This window comes from Heterodontus francisci, chromosome 8 (assembly GCF_036365525.1).
Source record: "Heterodontus francisci isolate sHetFra1 chromosome 8, sHetFra1.hap1, whole genome shotgun sequence".
Lineage (NCBI taxonomy): Eukaryota > Metazoa > Chordata > Chondrichthyes > Heterodontiformes > Heterodontidae > Heterodontus > Heterodontus francisci.
Genome location: NC_090378.1, coordinates 29,913,909 through 29,933,566, shown reverse-complemented (window position 1 = coordinate 29,933,566; position 19,658 = coordinate 29,913,909). Strand labels below are relative to the sequence as shown.

The 19,658-nt window shown below is 41.9% G+C and overlaps 1 protein-coding gene across 1 annotated transcript; it reads right to left on the bottom strand.

The window, feature by feature from the left end:
• Positions 1-10,312: 10,312 nt before the first annotated feature.
• Positions 10,313-13,061, bottom strand: LOC137372496 (transmembrane protein 125-like). The gene has a single exon (XM_068036366.1). It carries the CDS (start codon positions 11,730-11,732, stop codon positions 11,070-11,072), a length of 663 nt encoding a protein of 220 aa, XP_067892467.1. The 5' UTR covers positions 11,733-13,061; the 3' UTR covers positions 10,313-11,069.
• Between the last annotated feature and the right edge of the window lie 6,597 nt (positions 13,062-19,658).

Here is a 19,658-nt window from a genome sequence, read left to right as displayed (position 1 = left end):
TCTGGTTACCAACCCTTCTGCCGCTGGAAAAAACTTCACTGTATTTACTCTATCGAATCTCCTCTTAATCATCTCTGTTCCAAGGAGAACAATCACAACTTCTCCAACTTCTCCACATAATTGAACTCCCTGGTGGCATTCTCGTAAACCTCCCCTGCACTTTCTCCAAGGTCTTGACATCCTTTCGAAAGTGCATTGTCCAGAATTGCACACAATTCTCCAGATGGGGGCTAGCTATTGATTTATAATAGTTTAGCATTAACTTTCTTGCTCCTGTATTCCACACCTGTTTATAAAGCCAAAGATCTTGTATGATTTTTAACAGCCTTCTCAACTTGTCATACCACCTTCAAAGACTTGTGTAAGTAGACCTGTAGGTCGCTCTGCTCTTGCACCCCTTTAAAATTATACCATTTAGAATATACTGCCTCTCCTCACGATAGCAGAAGAATATAATGTGAGTATGTTAAGTGTTCATCAATCAATACTGGCAGCCGTGATCTCTGTATTTTTGAATGATAATGTAATAATATCAAAGCTAGAAATAATGTCAAACATTTTGCATGCTTTAGCTAAGTCTGCATCCATCACACTTGTCCCATTTACAATTGTGAAGTGGGAAGTAGTTCTTTCCTTAAATTTTCCTCAAAATCCCCTAACGTAATCAAACTCTCCCTTCTGGTTATGCAAGAAAAATTTCTACAGATGGAATCTGCTAATAATTGTCATGATTTGCAAAAATAAAAACTTGGTTATGTGACCAACTAGACTACATTGTATAATAAGGTTTAGATTTTTCTGTCATAACTGTTCTTCACATTTACTTCAAATCTAACTGCATTTTTTTTGTATCACGCTGAATCTTTTTCAATGCACCTACTGCCTCAATCATAGATGGTAGCATGTTATTACTAATGGCAATCTAAAGTGCACAGTACTATGATCCTGTAGTTTTTTTTCCCGGGAAGTATGCGGTGTATCTTTAAGGCTGGAAAAGGATCAGTACTGCTTAAAGGCAACAAGCTCCAGGATCTGTGATTCAAAGAGTGCATTCTGGTTGCCCCAGGATGCAGCCACTCAGGATCAAGGACACAAGATACAATGTTGCAGATTGACTTTTGAATCTAACTAAAAAACTGGCTTTTGACACAAACACAGACTGACAGCTGGACCAGCATGAACGGAACAGAGATCTCTGATAATTTAAATTGAAGGAAGGGAAGTTAGACTGTGACAATCTTTTATCCTTCAAATATTCGAATTGATTCATTAAAAAGAATTTGCAAGTTGTTAATTGCTGAATTCATCGCTGGAAAAGAAAAGCATCACTTCAAATGCTGAACTAGACTCTGGACTGTTCTACTGTTGAAGAAACTTTTTTTATTCCCCCACCCCCACCCCCATCAGACGGCTGTGAGAACTTCAAGCAACCTTGGACTGTTACACATTGGAGGATTTCACTTTGGCAGGAGCGTAAACCTGCAAGGACACTATTTTTTTTCCCATTTTAAATGTTGTTTATATCTTAGTAGTGTTTAAAAATTTAGTTTTTCTAATTAAACAGTTAATTTGTTGATCTAAAGACACCTGGTTTGGTTAGCCTCATTTGGGAGTTAATAGATGGTACAGTTTGGCTGGGTCTTTCTTTAATTTGGAAAGTTTAAAATGATATGTTAGGCAATCTGTAGAGGGACAGGACTGAATCAACAGTGCATTTCTCCAACCACAATCAGAATCATATATTTTGATTGGGGGCTTTGTCTTGAGCAGTCGGTCGTAACAACAGCAACTATATTACTCTGCACTCTTCATGAAAGCTTTCCAAAAAGCTTCTTAAAATGCCAATCCATGTATTCATTTGCATAGTGTAGTGTGGTACATGCTGTGCACAATAAAGTTGCTGTGAGTTTGTGAGATGCATAGAGCAAGGCACCTTTGGAGCAATTCAAACAAAAGAAAAGCTTTTCATTCAAGATGCTGAAAGTTCTTTCATTGTTTTCATGCTGCCTGAACTAGCTAATTATGCCTGTCCTCCTCTGATCTTTTGGGGCTCAGACATTTCAACAACTATGACTGAAATAATTAAGAAAGCCATCACCCTAAAGAAATGTCATTTATATCAATTTTGAAGTAGGTTAAATACTACTGCCAGGACACTCAGTGCCCCCTACTACATTTGCAAGTTCAGATATGTCAGTGGAACATTTCCATTGGTTGCCCGTGATATGGGATTGGTAGATAGTTTTGAGGAAGACAAAGAAGAGTACAGAGAAAGAGTTATAATTCTGTTGTTGACATGCATACAAATCGAGGGCCCTACACCAATCACCTAGCTGTCACTGAATGGCAGCAGGTGAAGTGCTTTTGTCAAATCAGAAATCCTGTCACTGTCATCTGTCTTCTAATCAACAGATAACTTGAATCTCCATTTCCGATTGAATATTAGGTAGCTGCAGTAATTCATTTTCATGCTACTGGTCACTTTCAGTCACTGTGGAGGAGTTCCAGAACATTACAAAGTCCACCAAACTGAATTTTAATGAGGACATGATGGATATACTTTTACTGAGAAGGGAGCAACAAATGTATCACAAAATCTCCACAGGCTATTAGGAAGGTGGCTTTACCATTGCTGGATTCCTTAGTGTTAAAGGTGGACTAAGCATACAACAAAACCAAGACCATTGTTCTCAGCATCCAATCAGAAGGCATACAATTCCTTGACCATGCTGAGTGTTATTGCTTCAGGTTGTTAGTAAGGCAATGGATAATGTCAGAATGGCTGCCAACTTTCCCGACTTAACTCACAATGCCTTTATTCCAAGGCAGTTGGTATCACCAAAGCGCTTTGAACATGGGACCAAATGAGGCATTAGTTCCTTGGGGATCATGCGAATGATTTGATTACATAGTTGTTGAAATCTTTGTGCCTCAAAAGATCAGAGGAGCACAAGTATAATTAGCTAGTTCAGGCAACATGAAAACAATGAAAGAACTTTTAGCATCTTGGATGAAAGGCTTTTTTACTTGAAGTGCTCCAAAGGAACCCTGCTCAACAGACCTCACAAACTCACAACAGCTTAATTGTGTCCCACATATACCACACTTCATTAGCCAGAGGGATGCACAAATTAAAAATGCAAAGACAGGATGAAGTACAGCAGCTACAAAAGGAGATGTGCTGTCTATGGGAGAGGACTAAAGTCATCTTGGAGTTTTTCAACTGTAAAGATACTAAAAAACTAAATCTAACACCTCTATAAGGAATGTCTTTCTAAACCTACTGAAATCAACCACATCAGCTTAAGGAAACCACAGAAACAAAAATACAGCAACAATTGCAATCACAAACATCATAACAGGTAGGAAACTATAATCTGTGAATAACCTAAACATTGCAAATATGGGTAGATGTTGAAAAATTAAATGTATTGAAATTCCTCAATTTATGTACGACAACTGAAGCCAGTGCCTAACATTTATTGGTTTCTTTATGTAGCATAGCAACCTCACAGCAACACTGAGTTCCCGAGCGGCACCAAGTTAGATTAATAATTAAATGGGACCATATTAAATTAGTACTTGAAGGAGGCCATGTTAGATTGATAATTAAATGATAAATGTAGTTGGAGGTAATAAACTCAGGCAGTTTTATTTACATATGACAACAAAGATATCGCTGCCTAAGCACATGGCAGCCCCACAATTAATATTAATATCCATATTAATCCTAGACTGAGTACAGGAAGTAGTACTCAGTGATGGGCTATTACTATGACCTTGTCTCTCTACCACTCTCTCCTCCTTTAAGAGGTTCCTTCAAACCTACCTCTTCAACCAAGTTTTTGATCACATCTCCTCAAGTGGCTCAGTATCAAATTGATGTTTTGCTATGTTACATAGAATTACTGTGGCATGTTCAGCACAAACAGGCCATTCAGCCCAGCAGGCCTATGTCACTGTTTATGCTCTGCATTCGCCTCCTCTCAGCCCTCTTCATCTAACCCTATCAGCATATTCTTCTATTCCTTTCTCCCTCTGCCAGCAATCTACTCCTGGGAGGGTGGTAGCTGATTTGATTGTTAGCATCACAGGACAACCCTGAGAAAAGGGTCATGAGTGAAATTGCTAACTTCCTGACCAGGTAAAAGCAAAACACATGATGTGGGGTCAATTGTGGTAAGCTGGTCAGTGAGGTGCCAGGTTCCCCTATATTTAAGATACAGCAAGTTGAATTCAGTGCAAATACTAACCAGTAAATGTTGTGAACCCAATAACAGGGATACTGCAGTTTGGCATCTTATTTTTAATGTTATGAGAAGCATTACAGAATAAGTTAAAATTCAAGATTTGGTACTCTTTAGGTACGTGTAATCTGGAAAATAAAAACATTTAATGATTATTTTCCATTTGTTTCACGTCGGCAGAATTTTCATCAGTTTGGCATCTTGGAAGTTTGAAGAAATGTACCTAATTACAATTATAAGATTACAGCATCCAGTTCATGTAACATGGGCCTTAGTCTTATAGCACTTGCTCATGCTTTCGTATGTCTAAATATTGGGCAGTAAAGGTAAACTCCAGATCATAGGCAATATAATATCTGGTTATGGGAAAGACTAGTCACACTGAACTCAGGAAGACATTTAGCACAGACCCGAAATTTGCAAGAATAGGAATAAGGGCTCTGCATGGCATACAGTCCAGTCAAGTGCAAGAACCACTTTTTAATTTTATTGAGGAAGGCCCTGAGAGGCTTATTATATTTAATTAGAGTTAAATGGAATTGAGATGTAAACAATTTATTGACAGTCACAATTATGCAATGTAAGTGTCATTCAACTACCAGTCCACTCTCTGCACTCTTTAACAACCGTTCTGCCTCCATTTTGCTTACTTATTTCTCAACTATGTATTGGCTTTATGGTTGTTTTTTGCTGCCTGTGACACTATCTCTGTCTTTACTTTATTTTACTTTTCTTGTGGCCACTCCATGCTGTAAATGTGGTCTCATTTCCATCTTGGTTAGTCCACTTGTCTCTGTACTCTCACAGACCTCTCCTACCCACTCCAAATGGCCAACTCCTTGCTGCTTTGATTATAACTTCTCTCCCATACATTCATGCTTCCATCATCAGACGTCAATTATCTGTGTTTTATATTAACAGTTGGTGTTTCAGACTTAGTGTCCTCTGGACTCTGTTTTGTGGATAAAAATCATCATTGCTTTCTGCACTCTTCCCTCACCCCTCCCTGAGGCTGTTGCTTTGCAGGCCTTTTACTCTGTTGCATGCTGTGGGTGAGAGTTCCTGATCCATGAACTGGGGGAAGTGAAAATTGCCTTTGTAAGTTGGAAGGGGAATAAGTACCAATGTGAACTGAGGTAGAAAGTAAGGATGAGAAGGCAAGAATGAGCTGGAGAGGAATCTGGAGAGGAATGGATAAGGGGAAGCGTACCAATGTGAATATGAGATAGTGAAGGGTGCCCGCATGAACTAGGGGAGGAGTGCCTCCATATCACTGTGACAACTTATAAAAATGTTAAATCAATTTAGCACTCAGACTCAGCATCCATCAAACAATGCCAATGCATTTCACAATTTCCCTGCACGAAATGAGGAACAATCCTTGATATTTTACCACAATCTTTGTCTATGCAATTGATGGAATATTGGCATAATTTACATTCTTACCAACCCATGTTCCACTGCACTCTCAGTGCAATTACTAATTGTTGGCCTATATTTAGGGTCATTTTTGAGATATCAGTTTTTTATGAAGCTGTTGACTAGTTTTTGAGATTTGCATATATCATCCTACACTTCCAAACAAACTGAAAAGCCTTCTGTTGAGATAAGGCATGGTTTCAAACAAACAAACTGGGTTGTTTTACATAAAATACATGAACAAACAAAGTAATTTTCAGAGTGAAATCAGTTAATTTCTTATGAACCTTGTTTTATGAATAACAAAGATGCAGCTTACTGACTCCTTAGGCATAGGCCCATCTTTAAGCTATTTGGAAGCTATCTGGGACAGACCTTTTCAGATGTAAGCAACATTTCTGTTGCTGTCTGTTAACCTCACAGTTCACTTGGTGTATGTGAAAGTCAGAGTAAACCTCTCTGTCAACAACCCAAGTCTCTATGATGAGAGGTTTGGTCCATTGAGCCATTAATGAGAGGCATCACCTTGATTGAAATGCCTCCCATTTGCTGCAGGAACCTGAGGCACCTAAATGTTTGCCTTAACTTACCCTTGCTGAGTGAATGGAAAAAGATGCTGCCTGGCCACTTAAGTATTGTAATTGAACCATTTCATTACAGTGTTGTAAAATACTTGATATTGTGCATGATTCACTTTAGTTTACTAATTAACATCCCAAACTACTATGGTAATCATGCTGACCTGCTTTTTGTTGCAACAAAATGCTAAATGTGTAAATGCAAAACGATTATAATTTGTTGTTAAATTCCAGTTCACAAATGCATAGACGAAATCCTCTTGATTATGCATGTTGCCATGGTTATTTTGAAATTATTACTTCCTCTTATAAAGGTGCAGCTCCGATTCAAAACAGGAGACCAAATTCAACTGTAAACTTTGTAACCTACAAGTCCTGTGTACTGAAGTTCTGCTGTTTTAATAGAATGAATCCCTTCAATTAAGTGTAGGTTCTTTCTTTGGATTAATGACGAGACCATAATATTAAAAAGTTTTTTTAGATTTCTGGTTCACAATGGTTGATTTATTGTTTAGGAGTATCCTCTGTGAGGATTCAGGACCCTGGTACAGTTAGACTTGTTAAGGCCCAATGTCTCAGCTTATCCATGGCTGTGGAAATAAAGAAAGGCTGTTTTAATAAAAAGTCATATGATCATGACAGTAAGACAGAGAGAAGTATGTCCGAGCCTGTCAGTGACAGGACAATGTGATGAACATTATTCAGTCATCAGTACCTGTTTCAAGGCCCAGAGCTTAAAGGAATAAATACATTTTTCTGAATATTTAAATAACAAGGATTGTATTGGGATTTTTCAACATATTTCAGTTTACAATCGAAGTCATAATATCAAAGCTAATTAATCGACTGCAATGAATTTATATTTGAGAGATGTGTGTATATATGTATCTGTCACCCAGCTCTACATCTTCCATCCCTTCCGCTGCCTCTGTACTATCAGACAGCTTGTTCTACATCCAGTGTGGTTTTGTTAAACACAGAAACGTGACATACATGTTTGAATCTCCTGGCATACTGCATAGATAGGGGAAAACAGTTATTTAAAATTAAAATAAATCACAGTATTGTTGAATTATACAACACTGCCTCACATTTTAAACTCTAATTATACACATTGTCCATCAATTTACACATTACTTGTATTATGCTGAAGACGCATTAAAATACAGAACATTTCCCAAATGGCGGCAAACTCATAAAATATGCTAACAAACCCACCAATATGCATAATATGGAACAAACACATGCTATATTGGGGAGTGCATTTATACTTTGGTGGGATCACTAGTTTAAGAGAAATTCTATGAGATTTAAGCTGATGTCTATATCTGTTCGTCATTAAAATATAAATATACCAAAAAGGTTTTAAAAATAAAATGCACTCAACCAGTGATGTAAGTATACCTTTTAGAATCATTTAGTGTCCAAGGCATTTTGAAAGGAACATATTAGTGAATGGAAAATGGAGTCTATTGAAGACACTGGTATATCAACAGTGTTTATGACCGACCGCTCAAGACAAAGCCCCCAATCAAAATATACGATTCTGATTGTGGTGGGAACAACGCACTGTCAAATCAGTCCCGTCACTCCACAGATCGTCTAACATATCACTTTAAACTTTCCAAATTAAAGAAAACCACAGCCAAATTCTTCTTTGGCCTCCTTGTCTCGAGAGACAATGGGTAAGCGCCTGGAGGTGGTCACTGGTTTGTGGAGCAGCGCCTGGAGTGGCTATAAAGGTCAATTCTAGAGTGACAGACTCTTCCACAGGTGCTGCAGATAAAATTGGTTGTCAGGGCTGTTACACAGTTGGCTCTCTCCTTGCGCTTCTGTCTTTTTTCCTGCCAACTGCTAAGTCTCTTCGACTCGCCTCGCTTTAGCCCCGCCTTTATGGTTGCCCACCAGCTCTGGCGATCGCTGGCAACTGACTCCCACGACTTGTGATCAATGTCACAGGACTTCATGTCGCGTTTGCAGACGTCTTTAACGCGGAGCCATGGACGGCCGGTGGGTCTGGTACCAGTGACGAGCTCGCTGTACAATGTGTCCTTGGGGATCCTGCCATCTTCCATGCGGCTCACATGGCCAAGCCATCTCAGGCGCCGCTGGCTTGGTAGGGTGTATATGCTGGGGATGTTGGCCGCGTCGAGGACTTCTGTGTTGGAGATACGGTCCTGCCGCCTGATGCCAAGGATTCTCCGGAGGCAGCGAAAATGGAATGAATTGAGACGTCGCTCTTGGCTGACATACGTTGTCCAGGCCTCGCTGCCTTAGAGCAAGGTACTGAGGACACAGGCTTGGTACACTTGGACTTTTGTGTTCTATGTCAGTGTGCCATTTTACCACACTCTCTTGGCCAGTCTGGACATAGCAGAGGAAACCTTTCCTATGTGCTTGTTTAATTCTGCATCGAGAGACAGGTTACTGGTGATAGTTGAGCCTAGGTAGGTGAACTCTTGAACCACTTCCAGAGCGTGGTCGCCGATATTGATGGATGGGGCATTTCTGACGTCCTGTCCCATGATGTTCGTTTTCTTGAGGCTGATGGTTAGGCCAAATTCATTGCAGGCAGCCGCAATCCTGTCGCTGAGTCTCTGCAGGCACTCTTCAGTGTGAGATGTTAATGCGGCATCGTCAGCAAAGAGGAGTTCCCTGATCAGGACTTTTCGTACTTTGGTCTTCGCTTTTAGACGGGCAAGGTTGAACAACCTGCCACCTGATCTTGAGTGGAGGAAAATTCCTTCTTCTGAGGACTTGAATGCATGTGAGAGCAGCAGGGAGAAGAAGATCCCAAACAGTGTAGGTGCGAGAACACAGCCCTGTTTCATGCCACTTAGGAAAGGGGTCTGATGAGGCGCCGCTATGCTGAATTGTGCCTTTCATATTGTCATGGAATGAGATGATGATACTTAGTAGCTTTGGTCGGCATCCAATCTTTTCTAGTAGTCTGAAGAGACAACTTCTGCTGACGAGGTCAAAGGCTTTGGTGAGATCAATGAAAGCAACGTAGAGGGGCATCTGTTGTTCACGGTATTTCTCCTGTAGCTGGCGAAGGGAGAACAGCATGTCAATGGTGGATCTCTCTGCTCGAAAGCCACACTGTGCCTCAGGATAGACAAATTTCCAAATTAAAGAAAACCACAGCCAAATTAACCATCTATTAACTGCCCCCGAATGACGCTAACCAAACCAGGTGTCTTTAGATCAACAAATTAACTGTTTAATAAGAAAAACTAAATTCTTAAACACTACTAAGATATAAACAACATTTAAAATAGAAAAGAAATAGTGTCCTTACAGATTTACGCTCCTGCCAAAGATGATATCTTCCAATGTGAAACAGCCTGAGGTTGCTTGATGTTCTCACAGTCGTCTGATGGGGAAAAAAGGTTCTTCAACAGTAGGATAGTCAGTAATCCAGTTCCAGTTGAAGTGATGCCCTTCTCCTTTTCCAGCAATTGCATTCAGTAATTAAAGTATTTGGTTATTTTCTTTTAAGAAATGAATCTGGCTTGACTTATCAGAATTCTGAGAGTATAATAAATAGGGTTTAAATAAACCGAGGGAGAGCTCTCTTTTCCTTCAACTTGCAGACAGTGTGTGTGTATGTGTGTCTGAACAAACCAGTTAGCCAGTTTTTCAAAAGGCAATCGGCAACATTGTACCTTGTGTCCTTGATCTCTGAATGGCTGTTGCCAGGTAACCAAAAATGCACTTTGGCTCACAGTCCCTGGAACTTGTTGCCTTAAAGCAGTATTGATCCTTTCCTGGCTTAAAGACACACTGCATACTTCCCGAAATAAAAAAAACAGGATCATAACAACAGTTACTAAAAAGTTTGGAGAGTCAGAAAAAAATGACCTATCAGGGATTCACACTTTGACTCAGGTATACGCCTAGGGAAAATGATCTCTAAACACACCAGAATAACCTTGGAAAAACCATGTATTACTGTAAACAAGTTTCTGTAACCAAGTAGTAGAGGTCAATCTATGCTTAGTTTGGATTACTGTAAACACAAGAATTAACTCAATCCAAATGCTTCTTTGTGTAGATCTATCCATCCATGTAAAGAACTCCAGCATGCATTTATCCAAACATATGGTCTGCTTGCATTAGTGCATACTGTGTGTATGCATGCACACATCATTTGTATACATCTTCCTATATAAAGTAAAGCATTTGGCTAAGTCAAAAGTACTTGTTTTCTGTTTTAAACTGTCAGTATTTACGCACTAATAGAAGTGCAGGTAGCACTCTCTTCACGTTCCCCATTTGACTAGCTAATCAAAGAGATTGACAACAGAAGAGAAGTCCAGAAAATTGATCTGCTTCTGCACAGACCAAATCTCAATGGCGTTTAAAGATTTATTTTTCTTTATCTTAATAAAATTTTCTGTACACATTTATTTTAAATCTGTGAATTCACACAAATGACTACTACAGTAATGCATTAATAAGAATCTGCCATTAGCTGCTTATGCTTCAATAGCTTGGTTTATTATGAATTATGGAAAGACCTTCATATCTTTACCTTGTTCACATTTTACTCACTAACTTATGTGTATCCAATAGATGGACATTGTTCAGTGTACATGCCAAGGTTTATATAAGGAGAGCTTATAGTTATCAACTAAGCTCAAGTTATTATAATTGATAAAACAGGACATTTGATTGCTGTGTTAAAAACTATTTTCACAAATTTAATCATATTTATTTCACTATTAAAAAGCCAAAAAAATAGTCAAACAAGCCTAGTCTGTGCAGTCATCTCAGCCTCAGAGCAATTTATGGCTCCTGATGGAGCCAGTCAGTGCTTGTTTTATATCAGATTGGCTGTGCTGTTCGAGAGTTCCCTTTGCCTCCCCTCTGTATTACCTCCTGAAATGGTATAAACACTTGGGGCCCTTCTGCTTGTGGACCTGGCGGCTAAATGAGGACAGAGTTTAAAAATTAAAACATAGAGAAAGAGTGAGAGGAGAATAATGGAGCCAGCCACTGTGAGAATCACTCCTGCGATTAACATGTCATTCCAGGATCTACCTGAAGGATAGGTATCAGCATTTGCCAGGATTATCAGTACATAACCACTGGTTAAAATCATGAATCCAGTGAATAAAATAACCAGATAATCAAATAATCCTCCACACTTCAACCTGTCAATCTGAGCCCGATTCCTCACACAGTTCATATCCTGGATAGCAGAAGTCAGCAGTTGTTTAAAGAGGATAACTAAAGCTATTAGACACAGGAAAATCCCTACTCCTAACCTCCATTCACTCAATTTACTGGTAGTGGTAAATATTAAAATAATTCCCCCCACTTCAGTTCCTAGGATCAGGACCAATGCCGCAGAGTAACATAGGATGGATCTTTTAAGATTTTGGAACCACCACAATTCCACCTGATCCTCCAGGATACTCTGCTGGATCCGGGAACGATTTGCTGGGAAACGGCCAGATGTGATCTCAGAAAGCTCAGACATCTGGAGAAATTGTCCACAAAATCCAAAAGGAAAAATATCTATCCAAGTCTCCAAAAAATAAGATATTAAATTAGCTAACAATAAATCTCAGAGTCCTGGAAAATAATAAACTATGATGCAAATCTTCAATGCTGTCTAGATTCAGAAGCTAAGACGTGTAAGTAACAGATAAGGAGGCTCATCAAACAATTGTTATGGCTGTTGGGGTCTGGAAAGGCAGAGATTTCAGGAATTAGATAGGAAGATCACTCCACACTAACGTAAGTTCTTCACTTCAATTTTAAATCACAGTCTTAATACGACACACACTTCTGTGCTTTCTGTGTAATCTAACTCAGCGTCACCAGGAATTCTTCAACATCACAAATTCGCAGTTCGACACATTCCCAAATATTTTTGTTTGGATTTGAGGATGCTCCTTCACTGTAGTCACATAAATGATTCCAAAGTTTCCCAAGTCTGAGGTTATCCTGTATCTCAGAGCACGCTTCCTTATTTATCTCCGTCTTGCTTCTTTCAATAATGTCGTTGTTTATTTACTATGTTTTAATCACCCGTTCATGAAATCTCCAAATCCTCAGATTGTTCTTTACATGCAGAGACCGAGAACCAGATGGCATGAATCTCTAAGTTGTCCACAGAGAATCACCATGATATGCAATCCAACTAAGAATATTGAAGCTGCAGTTCACTGTGTTTAGACATGCTGCAGTGGCGTTTCCCTTAGGGCTTATATAACTCTTTCACACAATATTTAATCACTTACTCATTGCATGTTTGAGGTCTTATTGAAATTTTGAATACCTTCAGATGCATTTCCTGGGTCAGGAATTCGTACCTAATTTACATTCAACTCTTAATCAGTCCTATTACGTACAAACTTACTAGAGAAGAGAGTTGCAGCTCCCCAGTTCAGTTTCATTCCCAACAGGTATAACCTGTTATACAGGTGTGAGATTTGTAGATCTCACTCAAGAGTTTGATGTACTTCGAAATTCTTTTGACCCTTTCCAGCAGAATCTGTAGAAAATAAAAAATCTTCAAACTTTGTTCTTCTGATTGAAATCACTCTGTTACAGCCATCTCTGCATTGAGCCCCTTTTCTGTTTTATTTCTTTCATCTGTTCCAGCTTCCTACATATGGAGTTCTCATTTCCTGGTCCCACGAAGGTGAATTCTTTTGGTTCTTATTTACTCAAGTGACTCTGATTTATTTAAGTAAGAGTTGCTTCCATTGAGTCTCAGTCTCACCACCCAGGTGTATAGGATCTTGATTCTTAGCATGCGCTTTGGGAATTTTCCAGTCCACTTAAGTCTCTTTGTGCCAGGCTTTTGGTTCTGGTAAATTTTTTATGATTATATTCTGACTCCACCTACTTCTGCTTCCGTGTAATTTTACTGTGGTTTATACAAACAGGTGTTTAAAGGGAAGGGCTACTTGCATAGGTGATCCAGAATCTCATAATGTGTTGATTACTTGGATATTCAGATTTTATTATGCTGGGTTGTATTTTCTGCTTTTTACTTAGCATTGTAGTCAGGTTTGCATTGTAGTCTTTTGTATGGATGCAGTGTAGATGAACTCAGGCTTAATATTGCACTTAGCTTGCTGAATGTGACTATTTTAAAGATAGTAAAACCCATGAATAAATGCAATACTTTGAAATGCATGTTTCCAGTATTTCTCACATATTGAGATGGGGAGGAAAGGATGTTCGTGAGCTGTTCATAACATCATAAGAAATAGGAGCAGGACTAGACCATTCGGCCCCTTAAGCCTGCTCCTCCATTCAATAAAATCATGGCTGATCGGATTGTGGCCTTAACTGCACTTTGCTGCCTGCATCCCATAACCATTGACTCCCTTGTAAATCAAAAATCTGTCCCGCTCAGCCATGAATATACTCAATGACCCAGCCTCGACTGCTCTCTGGGGAAGAGAATTCCAAAGATTAACGACTCTCTGAGAGAAGTAAAATATGTTCCAACAACAAAACGTGCAGAATCCTATTGCGATAGCTCACAGGTAAAGTTCCTGCTTCTCAGTCCATTAAACCAGGAAGATCTGATAGGGAAGGCGGTGGAGTGGTGGTAATGTCACTGGACCAGTAATCCAGAGGCCTAGGCTAGTGCTCTGGAGACATAGGTATCAAATCCCACCACAGCAGTTGGGGAAATTTGAGTTCAGTAAGTAAATCTGAAATTTAAAAAGCTAGTCTAATGGTGGCCATGAAACCATTGTCGATTGTTGTAAAAACTCATCTAGTTCACGAATGTGCTGTCTTTACCTGGCCTGGCCTACATGTGACACCAGACCCACAGAAATATGGTTGACTCTTAAAATGCCCTCTGAATAGGCCTAGCAGGCCACTCAGTTCAAGGGCAATTCGGAAAGGGCAATAAATGCAGGCCTAGCCAGCGACACCCACATCACACGAACGAATAAAAAAAATCTCAGCATTGATCTGAGATTATCTTGAACACAAGAACCACAAGAAATAGGAGCAGGAGTAGACCATATGACACATCGAGCCTGTTCTGCCATTCAAAACAATCATGGCTGATCTTAGGATTCATCTCCACTTCCCCGCCCGCTTGCCATACCCTTTGATTCCCTCAGATCAAAAATCTGTCTATCCCAGCCTTAAATGTATTAAATGATGGAGGATCCACAACCCTCTGGGGTAGAGAATTCCAAAGATTCACAACCCTTTGAGTGATGTAATTTCTCCTCATCTCCGTTCTAAATGATCACCCTTACCCTGGGATTGTGCCCCCGTATTTTAGATTCCTCGACCAGTGGAAACAATCTCTCAGTGTCTATCCTATCCAGCCCCTTCAGAATCCTATATGTTTCAATGAGATCACCTCTCATTCTTCTAAACTACAGAGAATACAGGCCCAATAGATAAGATAAAGGAGAATCCGAAAAGATTCCATAAGTATATTAAGAGGTTTTTTTTATTCATTCAGAGATGTGGGCATTGCTGGCTAGGCCAGCATTTATTGCCCATCCCTAATTGCCCTTGAGAAGGTGGTGGTGAGCTGCCTTCTTGAATGGCTGCAGTCCATTTGGGGTAGGTAGACCCACAGTGCTGTTAGGGAGTTCCAGGATTTTGACCCAGCAACAGTGAAGGAACGGCAATATATTTCCAAGTCAGGATGGTGTGTGACTTGGAGGGGAACTTGCAGGTGGTGGTGTTCCCATGCATTTGCTGCCCTTGTCCTTCTAGTTGGTAGAGGTCGCGGGTTTGGAAGGTGCTGTCTAAGGAGCTTTGGTGCATTTCTGCAGTGCATCTTGTAGATGGTACACACTGCTGCCACTGTGCGCGTCAGTGATATGGGAGTGAATGTTTGTAGATGGGGTGCCAATCAAGCGGGCTGCTTTGTCCTGGATGGTGTCGAGCTTCTTGAGTGTTGTTGGAGCTGCACCCATCCAGGCAAGTGGAGAGTATTCCATCACACTCCTGACTTGTGCCTTGTAGATGGTGGACAGGCTTTGGGGAGTCAGGAGGTGAGTTACTCTCCGCAGGATTCCTAGCCTCTGACCTGCTCTTGTAGCCATGGTATTTATATGGCTACTCCAGTTCAGGTTCTGGTCAATGGTAGCCCCGAGGATGTTGATAGTGGGGGATTTAGCGATGGTAATGCCGTTGAATGTCAAGGGGAGATGGTTAGATTCTCTCTTGTTGGAGATGGTCATTGCCTGGCACTTGTGTGGTGCGAATGTTACTTGCCATTTAACAGCCCAAGCCTGGATATTGTCCAGGCCTTGCTGCATTTCTCCACGGACTGCTTCAGTATCTGAGGAGTCATGAGTGGTGCTGAACATTGTGCAATCATCAGCGAACATCCCCACTTCTGACCTTATGATTGAAAGTAGGTCATTGATGAAGCAGCTGAAGATGGTTGGGCCTAGGACACCACCCTGAGGAATTCCTGCAGTGATGTCCTGGAGCTCAGATGATTGACCTCCAACAACCACAACCATCTTCCTTTGCGCTAGGTATGACTCCAGCCAGCAGAGGGTTTTCCCCCTGATTCCCATTGACCTCAGTTCTGCTAGGGCTCCTTGATGCCATACTCGGTCAAATGCTGCCTTGATGTCAAGGGCAGTCACTCTCACCTCACCTCTTGAGTTCAGCTCTTTAGTCCATGTTTGAACCAATGCTGTAATGAGGTCAGGAGCTGAGTGGCCCTGGCGGAATCCAAACTAAGCGTCACTGAGCAGGTTATTGCTCAGCAAGTGCAGCTTGATGGCACTGTTGATGACACCTTCCATCACTTTACTGATGATTGAGAGTAGGCTGATGGGGCAGTAATTGGCCGGGTTGGACTTGTCCTGCTTTTTGTGTACAGGACATACCTGGGCAATTTTCCACATTGCAGGGTAGATGCCAGTGTTGTAACTGTACTGGAACAGCTTGGCTAGGGGCGCAGCAAGTTCTGGAGCACAGGTCTGCAGTACTATTGCTGGAATATTGTCAGGACCCATAGCTTTTGCAGTATCCAGTGCCTTCAGTCGTTTCTTGATATCACACGGAGTGAATCGAATTGGCTGAAGTCTGGCATCTGTGATGCTGGGGACTTCAGGAGGAGGCCGAGATGGATCATCAACTCGGCACTTCTGGCTGAAGATTGTTGCAAATGCTTCAGCCTTATCTTTCGCACTGATGTGCTGGGCTCCCCCATCATTGAGGATGGGGATATTTGTGGAGCCACCTCCTCCAGTTAGTTGTTTAATTGTCCACCACCATTCATGGCTGGATGTGGCAGGACTGCAGAGCTTAGATCTGATCCATTGGATCCTCTGTCTATCGCATGCTGCTTACGCAGTTTGGCACGCAGATAGTCCTGGGTTGTAGCTTCATCAGGTTGACACCGCATTTTGAGGTATGCCTGTTGCTGCTCCTGGCATGCCCTCCTGCACACTTGATTGAACCAGGGTTGGTCTCCTGGCTTGATGGTAATGGTAGAGTGGGGGATATGCCGGGCCATGAGGTTACAGATTGTGGTTGAGTACAAGTCTGCTGCTGCTGATGGCCCACAGCGCCTCATGGATGCCCAGTTTTGCATTGCTAGATCTGTTCGAAATCTATCCCATTTAGCACGGTGGTAGTGCCACACAACACGATGGACGGTATCATCAATGTGAAGGCGGGACTTCGTCTCCACAAGGACTGTGTGGTGGTCACTCCTACCAGTACAGTCATGGTCAGAAGCATCTGTGGCAGGCAGATTGGTGAGGACGAGGTCAAGTATGTTTTTCCCTCGTGTTGGTTCCCTCACCACCTGCCACAGACCCAGTCTAGCAGCTATGTCCTTTAGAACTCGGCCAGCTCAGTCAGTAGTGGTGCTACCGAGCCACTCTTGGTGATGGACATTGAAGTCCCCCACCCAGAGTACATTTTGTGCCCTTGTCACCATCAGTGCTTCCTCCAAGTGGTGTTCAACATGGAGGAGTACTGAGTCATCAGCTGAGGGAGGGCGGTAGGTGGTAATCAGTAGGAGATTACCTTGCCCATGTTTGATCTGATGCCATGAGACTTCATGGGGTCCGGAGTCAATATTGAGGACTCCCAGGGCAACTCCCTCCCTACTGTATACCACTGTGCCACCACCTCTGGTGGGTCTGTCCTGCCGATGGGACAGGACATACCCGGGGATGGTGATGGCAGTGTCTGGGACATTGTCTGTAAGGTATGATTCTGTGAGTATGACTATGTCAGGCTGTTGCTTGACAGCTGTGGGACAGCTCTCCCAACTTTGGCACAAGCACCGAGATGTTAGTAAGGAGTAAAAGGGTAGCTAGGGGGAGAGTAGGTCCCCTTAAGGATCAGTGTGGTAATCAATGCGTGGAGCCATGGGAAATGGGCGAGGTCTTAAATGAATATTTCTCATCTGTATTTACCGTGGAGAAAGTCATGGAAGCTAGTGAGTTCAAGGGAGGGAACAGTGATATCCTGGAGCATATCAACATTACAAAGGAGGAGGTGTTGGAGGCTTTGAAGGGCATTAAGGTGGATAAATCCCCAGGGCCTGACCAGGTGTATCCTAGGATGCTATGGGAAGCAAGGGAGGAGATTGCTGGGGCCCTGGCAGAGATTTTTGTATCATTGTTAGCCAGGGGTGAGGTACCGGAAGACTGGAGGATAGCTAATGTTGTGCCTTTATTTAAGAAGGGCAGCAGGGCTAAGCCAGGAAACTACAGGCCGGTGAGCCTTACATCAGTGATGGGAAAGTTATTGGAAGGGATTCTGAGAGACAGGATTTATATGCATTTGGAAAGGCAAGGTCTGCTTAGGGATAGTCAGCATGGCCTTGTGTGTGGGAAATCATGTCTCACGAATTTGATTGCGTTTTTTGAGGAGGTGACCAAGAAGATTGATGAGGGCAGGGTGGTGGATGTTGTCTACATGGACTTTAGCAAGGCCTTTGACAAGGTCCTGCATGGTAGGCTGGTCCGGAAGTTTCGAACACATGAGATCCAGGATGAGCTGGCCAATTGGATACAAAATTGGCTTGGTGATAGGAGGCAGAGGGTGGTAGTGGAGGGTTGTTTTTCAGATTGGAGGCCGGTGACCAGTGGTGTGCCGCAGGGATCGGTGCTGGGCCCTCTGTTGTTTGTCATATATGTTAATGACTTGGATGTGAATGTAGGGGGCATGATTAGTAAGTTTGCAGATGACACCAAAATTGGTGGTATAGTGGACAGTGAAGAAGGTTGTCTAAGGTTACAACAGGATATAGATCAACTGGGAAAGTGGGCAAGGGATTGGCAAATGGAATTTAACACAGACAAGTGCGAAGTGATGCGTTTTGGAAAGTTAAACCAGGGCAGGACATATGCAGTGAATGGCAGGGCCCTGGGGAGTGTTGTTGAGCAGAGAGACCTTGGGGTGCAAGTACCTAGTTCCCTGAAAGTGGCAACACAGGTAGACAGGGTAGTGAAGAATGTGTATGGCATGCTTGTCTTCATCGGCCAAGGCATTGAAGACAAGAGTTGGGACGTCATGTTACAGTTGTACATAACGTTGGTTCGGCCGCATTTGGAGTACTGTGTGCAGTTCTGGTCGCCGCACTATAGGAAAGATGTGATTAAGCTAGAGAGGGTGCGGAAAAGATTCACATGAATGTTGCCTGGTTTGAAGGGCTTGAGTTATAAAGAGAGATTGGATAGGCTGGGTCTGTTTTCCCTGGAGCGAAGGAGGCTGAGAGGGGACATGATAGAGGTATATAAAATTATGAGAGGCATAGATAGGGTAGATAGCCGGAGTCTGTTTCCCATGGTAGGGGTGACTAAAACTAAAGGGCATAGATTTAAGGTGAGAGGGAGGAGGTTTAAAAGGGATCAAAGGGGTAAATTTTTCACACAAAGAATAGTGGGTATCTGGAATGAGCTGCCAGAGGAGGTGGTGGAGGCAGGAACAATAGCAACATTTAAGAGGCATCTGGACAGGTACTTGAATGAGCAAGGCATAGAGGGATATGAAATTAATGCAGGCAGGTGGGATTAATATAGATATGCATTATGGTCGGCATGGACGCGGTGGGCCGAAGGGCCTGTTTCTATGCGGTACGACTCTAAGACTAATTTACTCAGTGTCCCATCATAGGGCAACCCCCTCAACCAAGGGACCAATCTAGTGCACTGCCTCCAATGCAAGTATATCCTTTCTTAAATGTGGAGACCAAAACTGCACACAGTATTCCAGATGTGGTCTCACCAAAACCCTGCACAATTGTAGCAATACTTGAGTTAACTCATCACAGTTAAGACAATAGTTGAACTACAATTGATGTGGGCTAGGGAAAGGAAAATCAACCAGGGTTCCTGGCTCAGATTTCTATAAAGTGACTCCTACTTGATGCTGGGTGAGGGCAGGATTAGGCATAGTTGTGATGTTGCCACAGTCTGATAAGCCT

Excerpts from the sequence above, each read along its gene's own strand:
- LOC137372496 (XM_068036366.1), bottom strand. The coding sequence starts at position 11,732 with ATGTCTGAGCTTTCTGAGATCACATCTGGCCGTTTCCCAGCAAATCGT.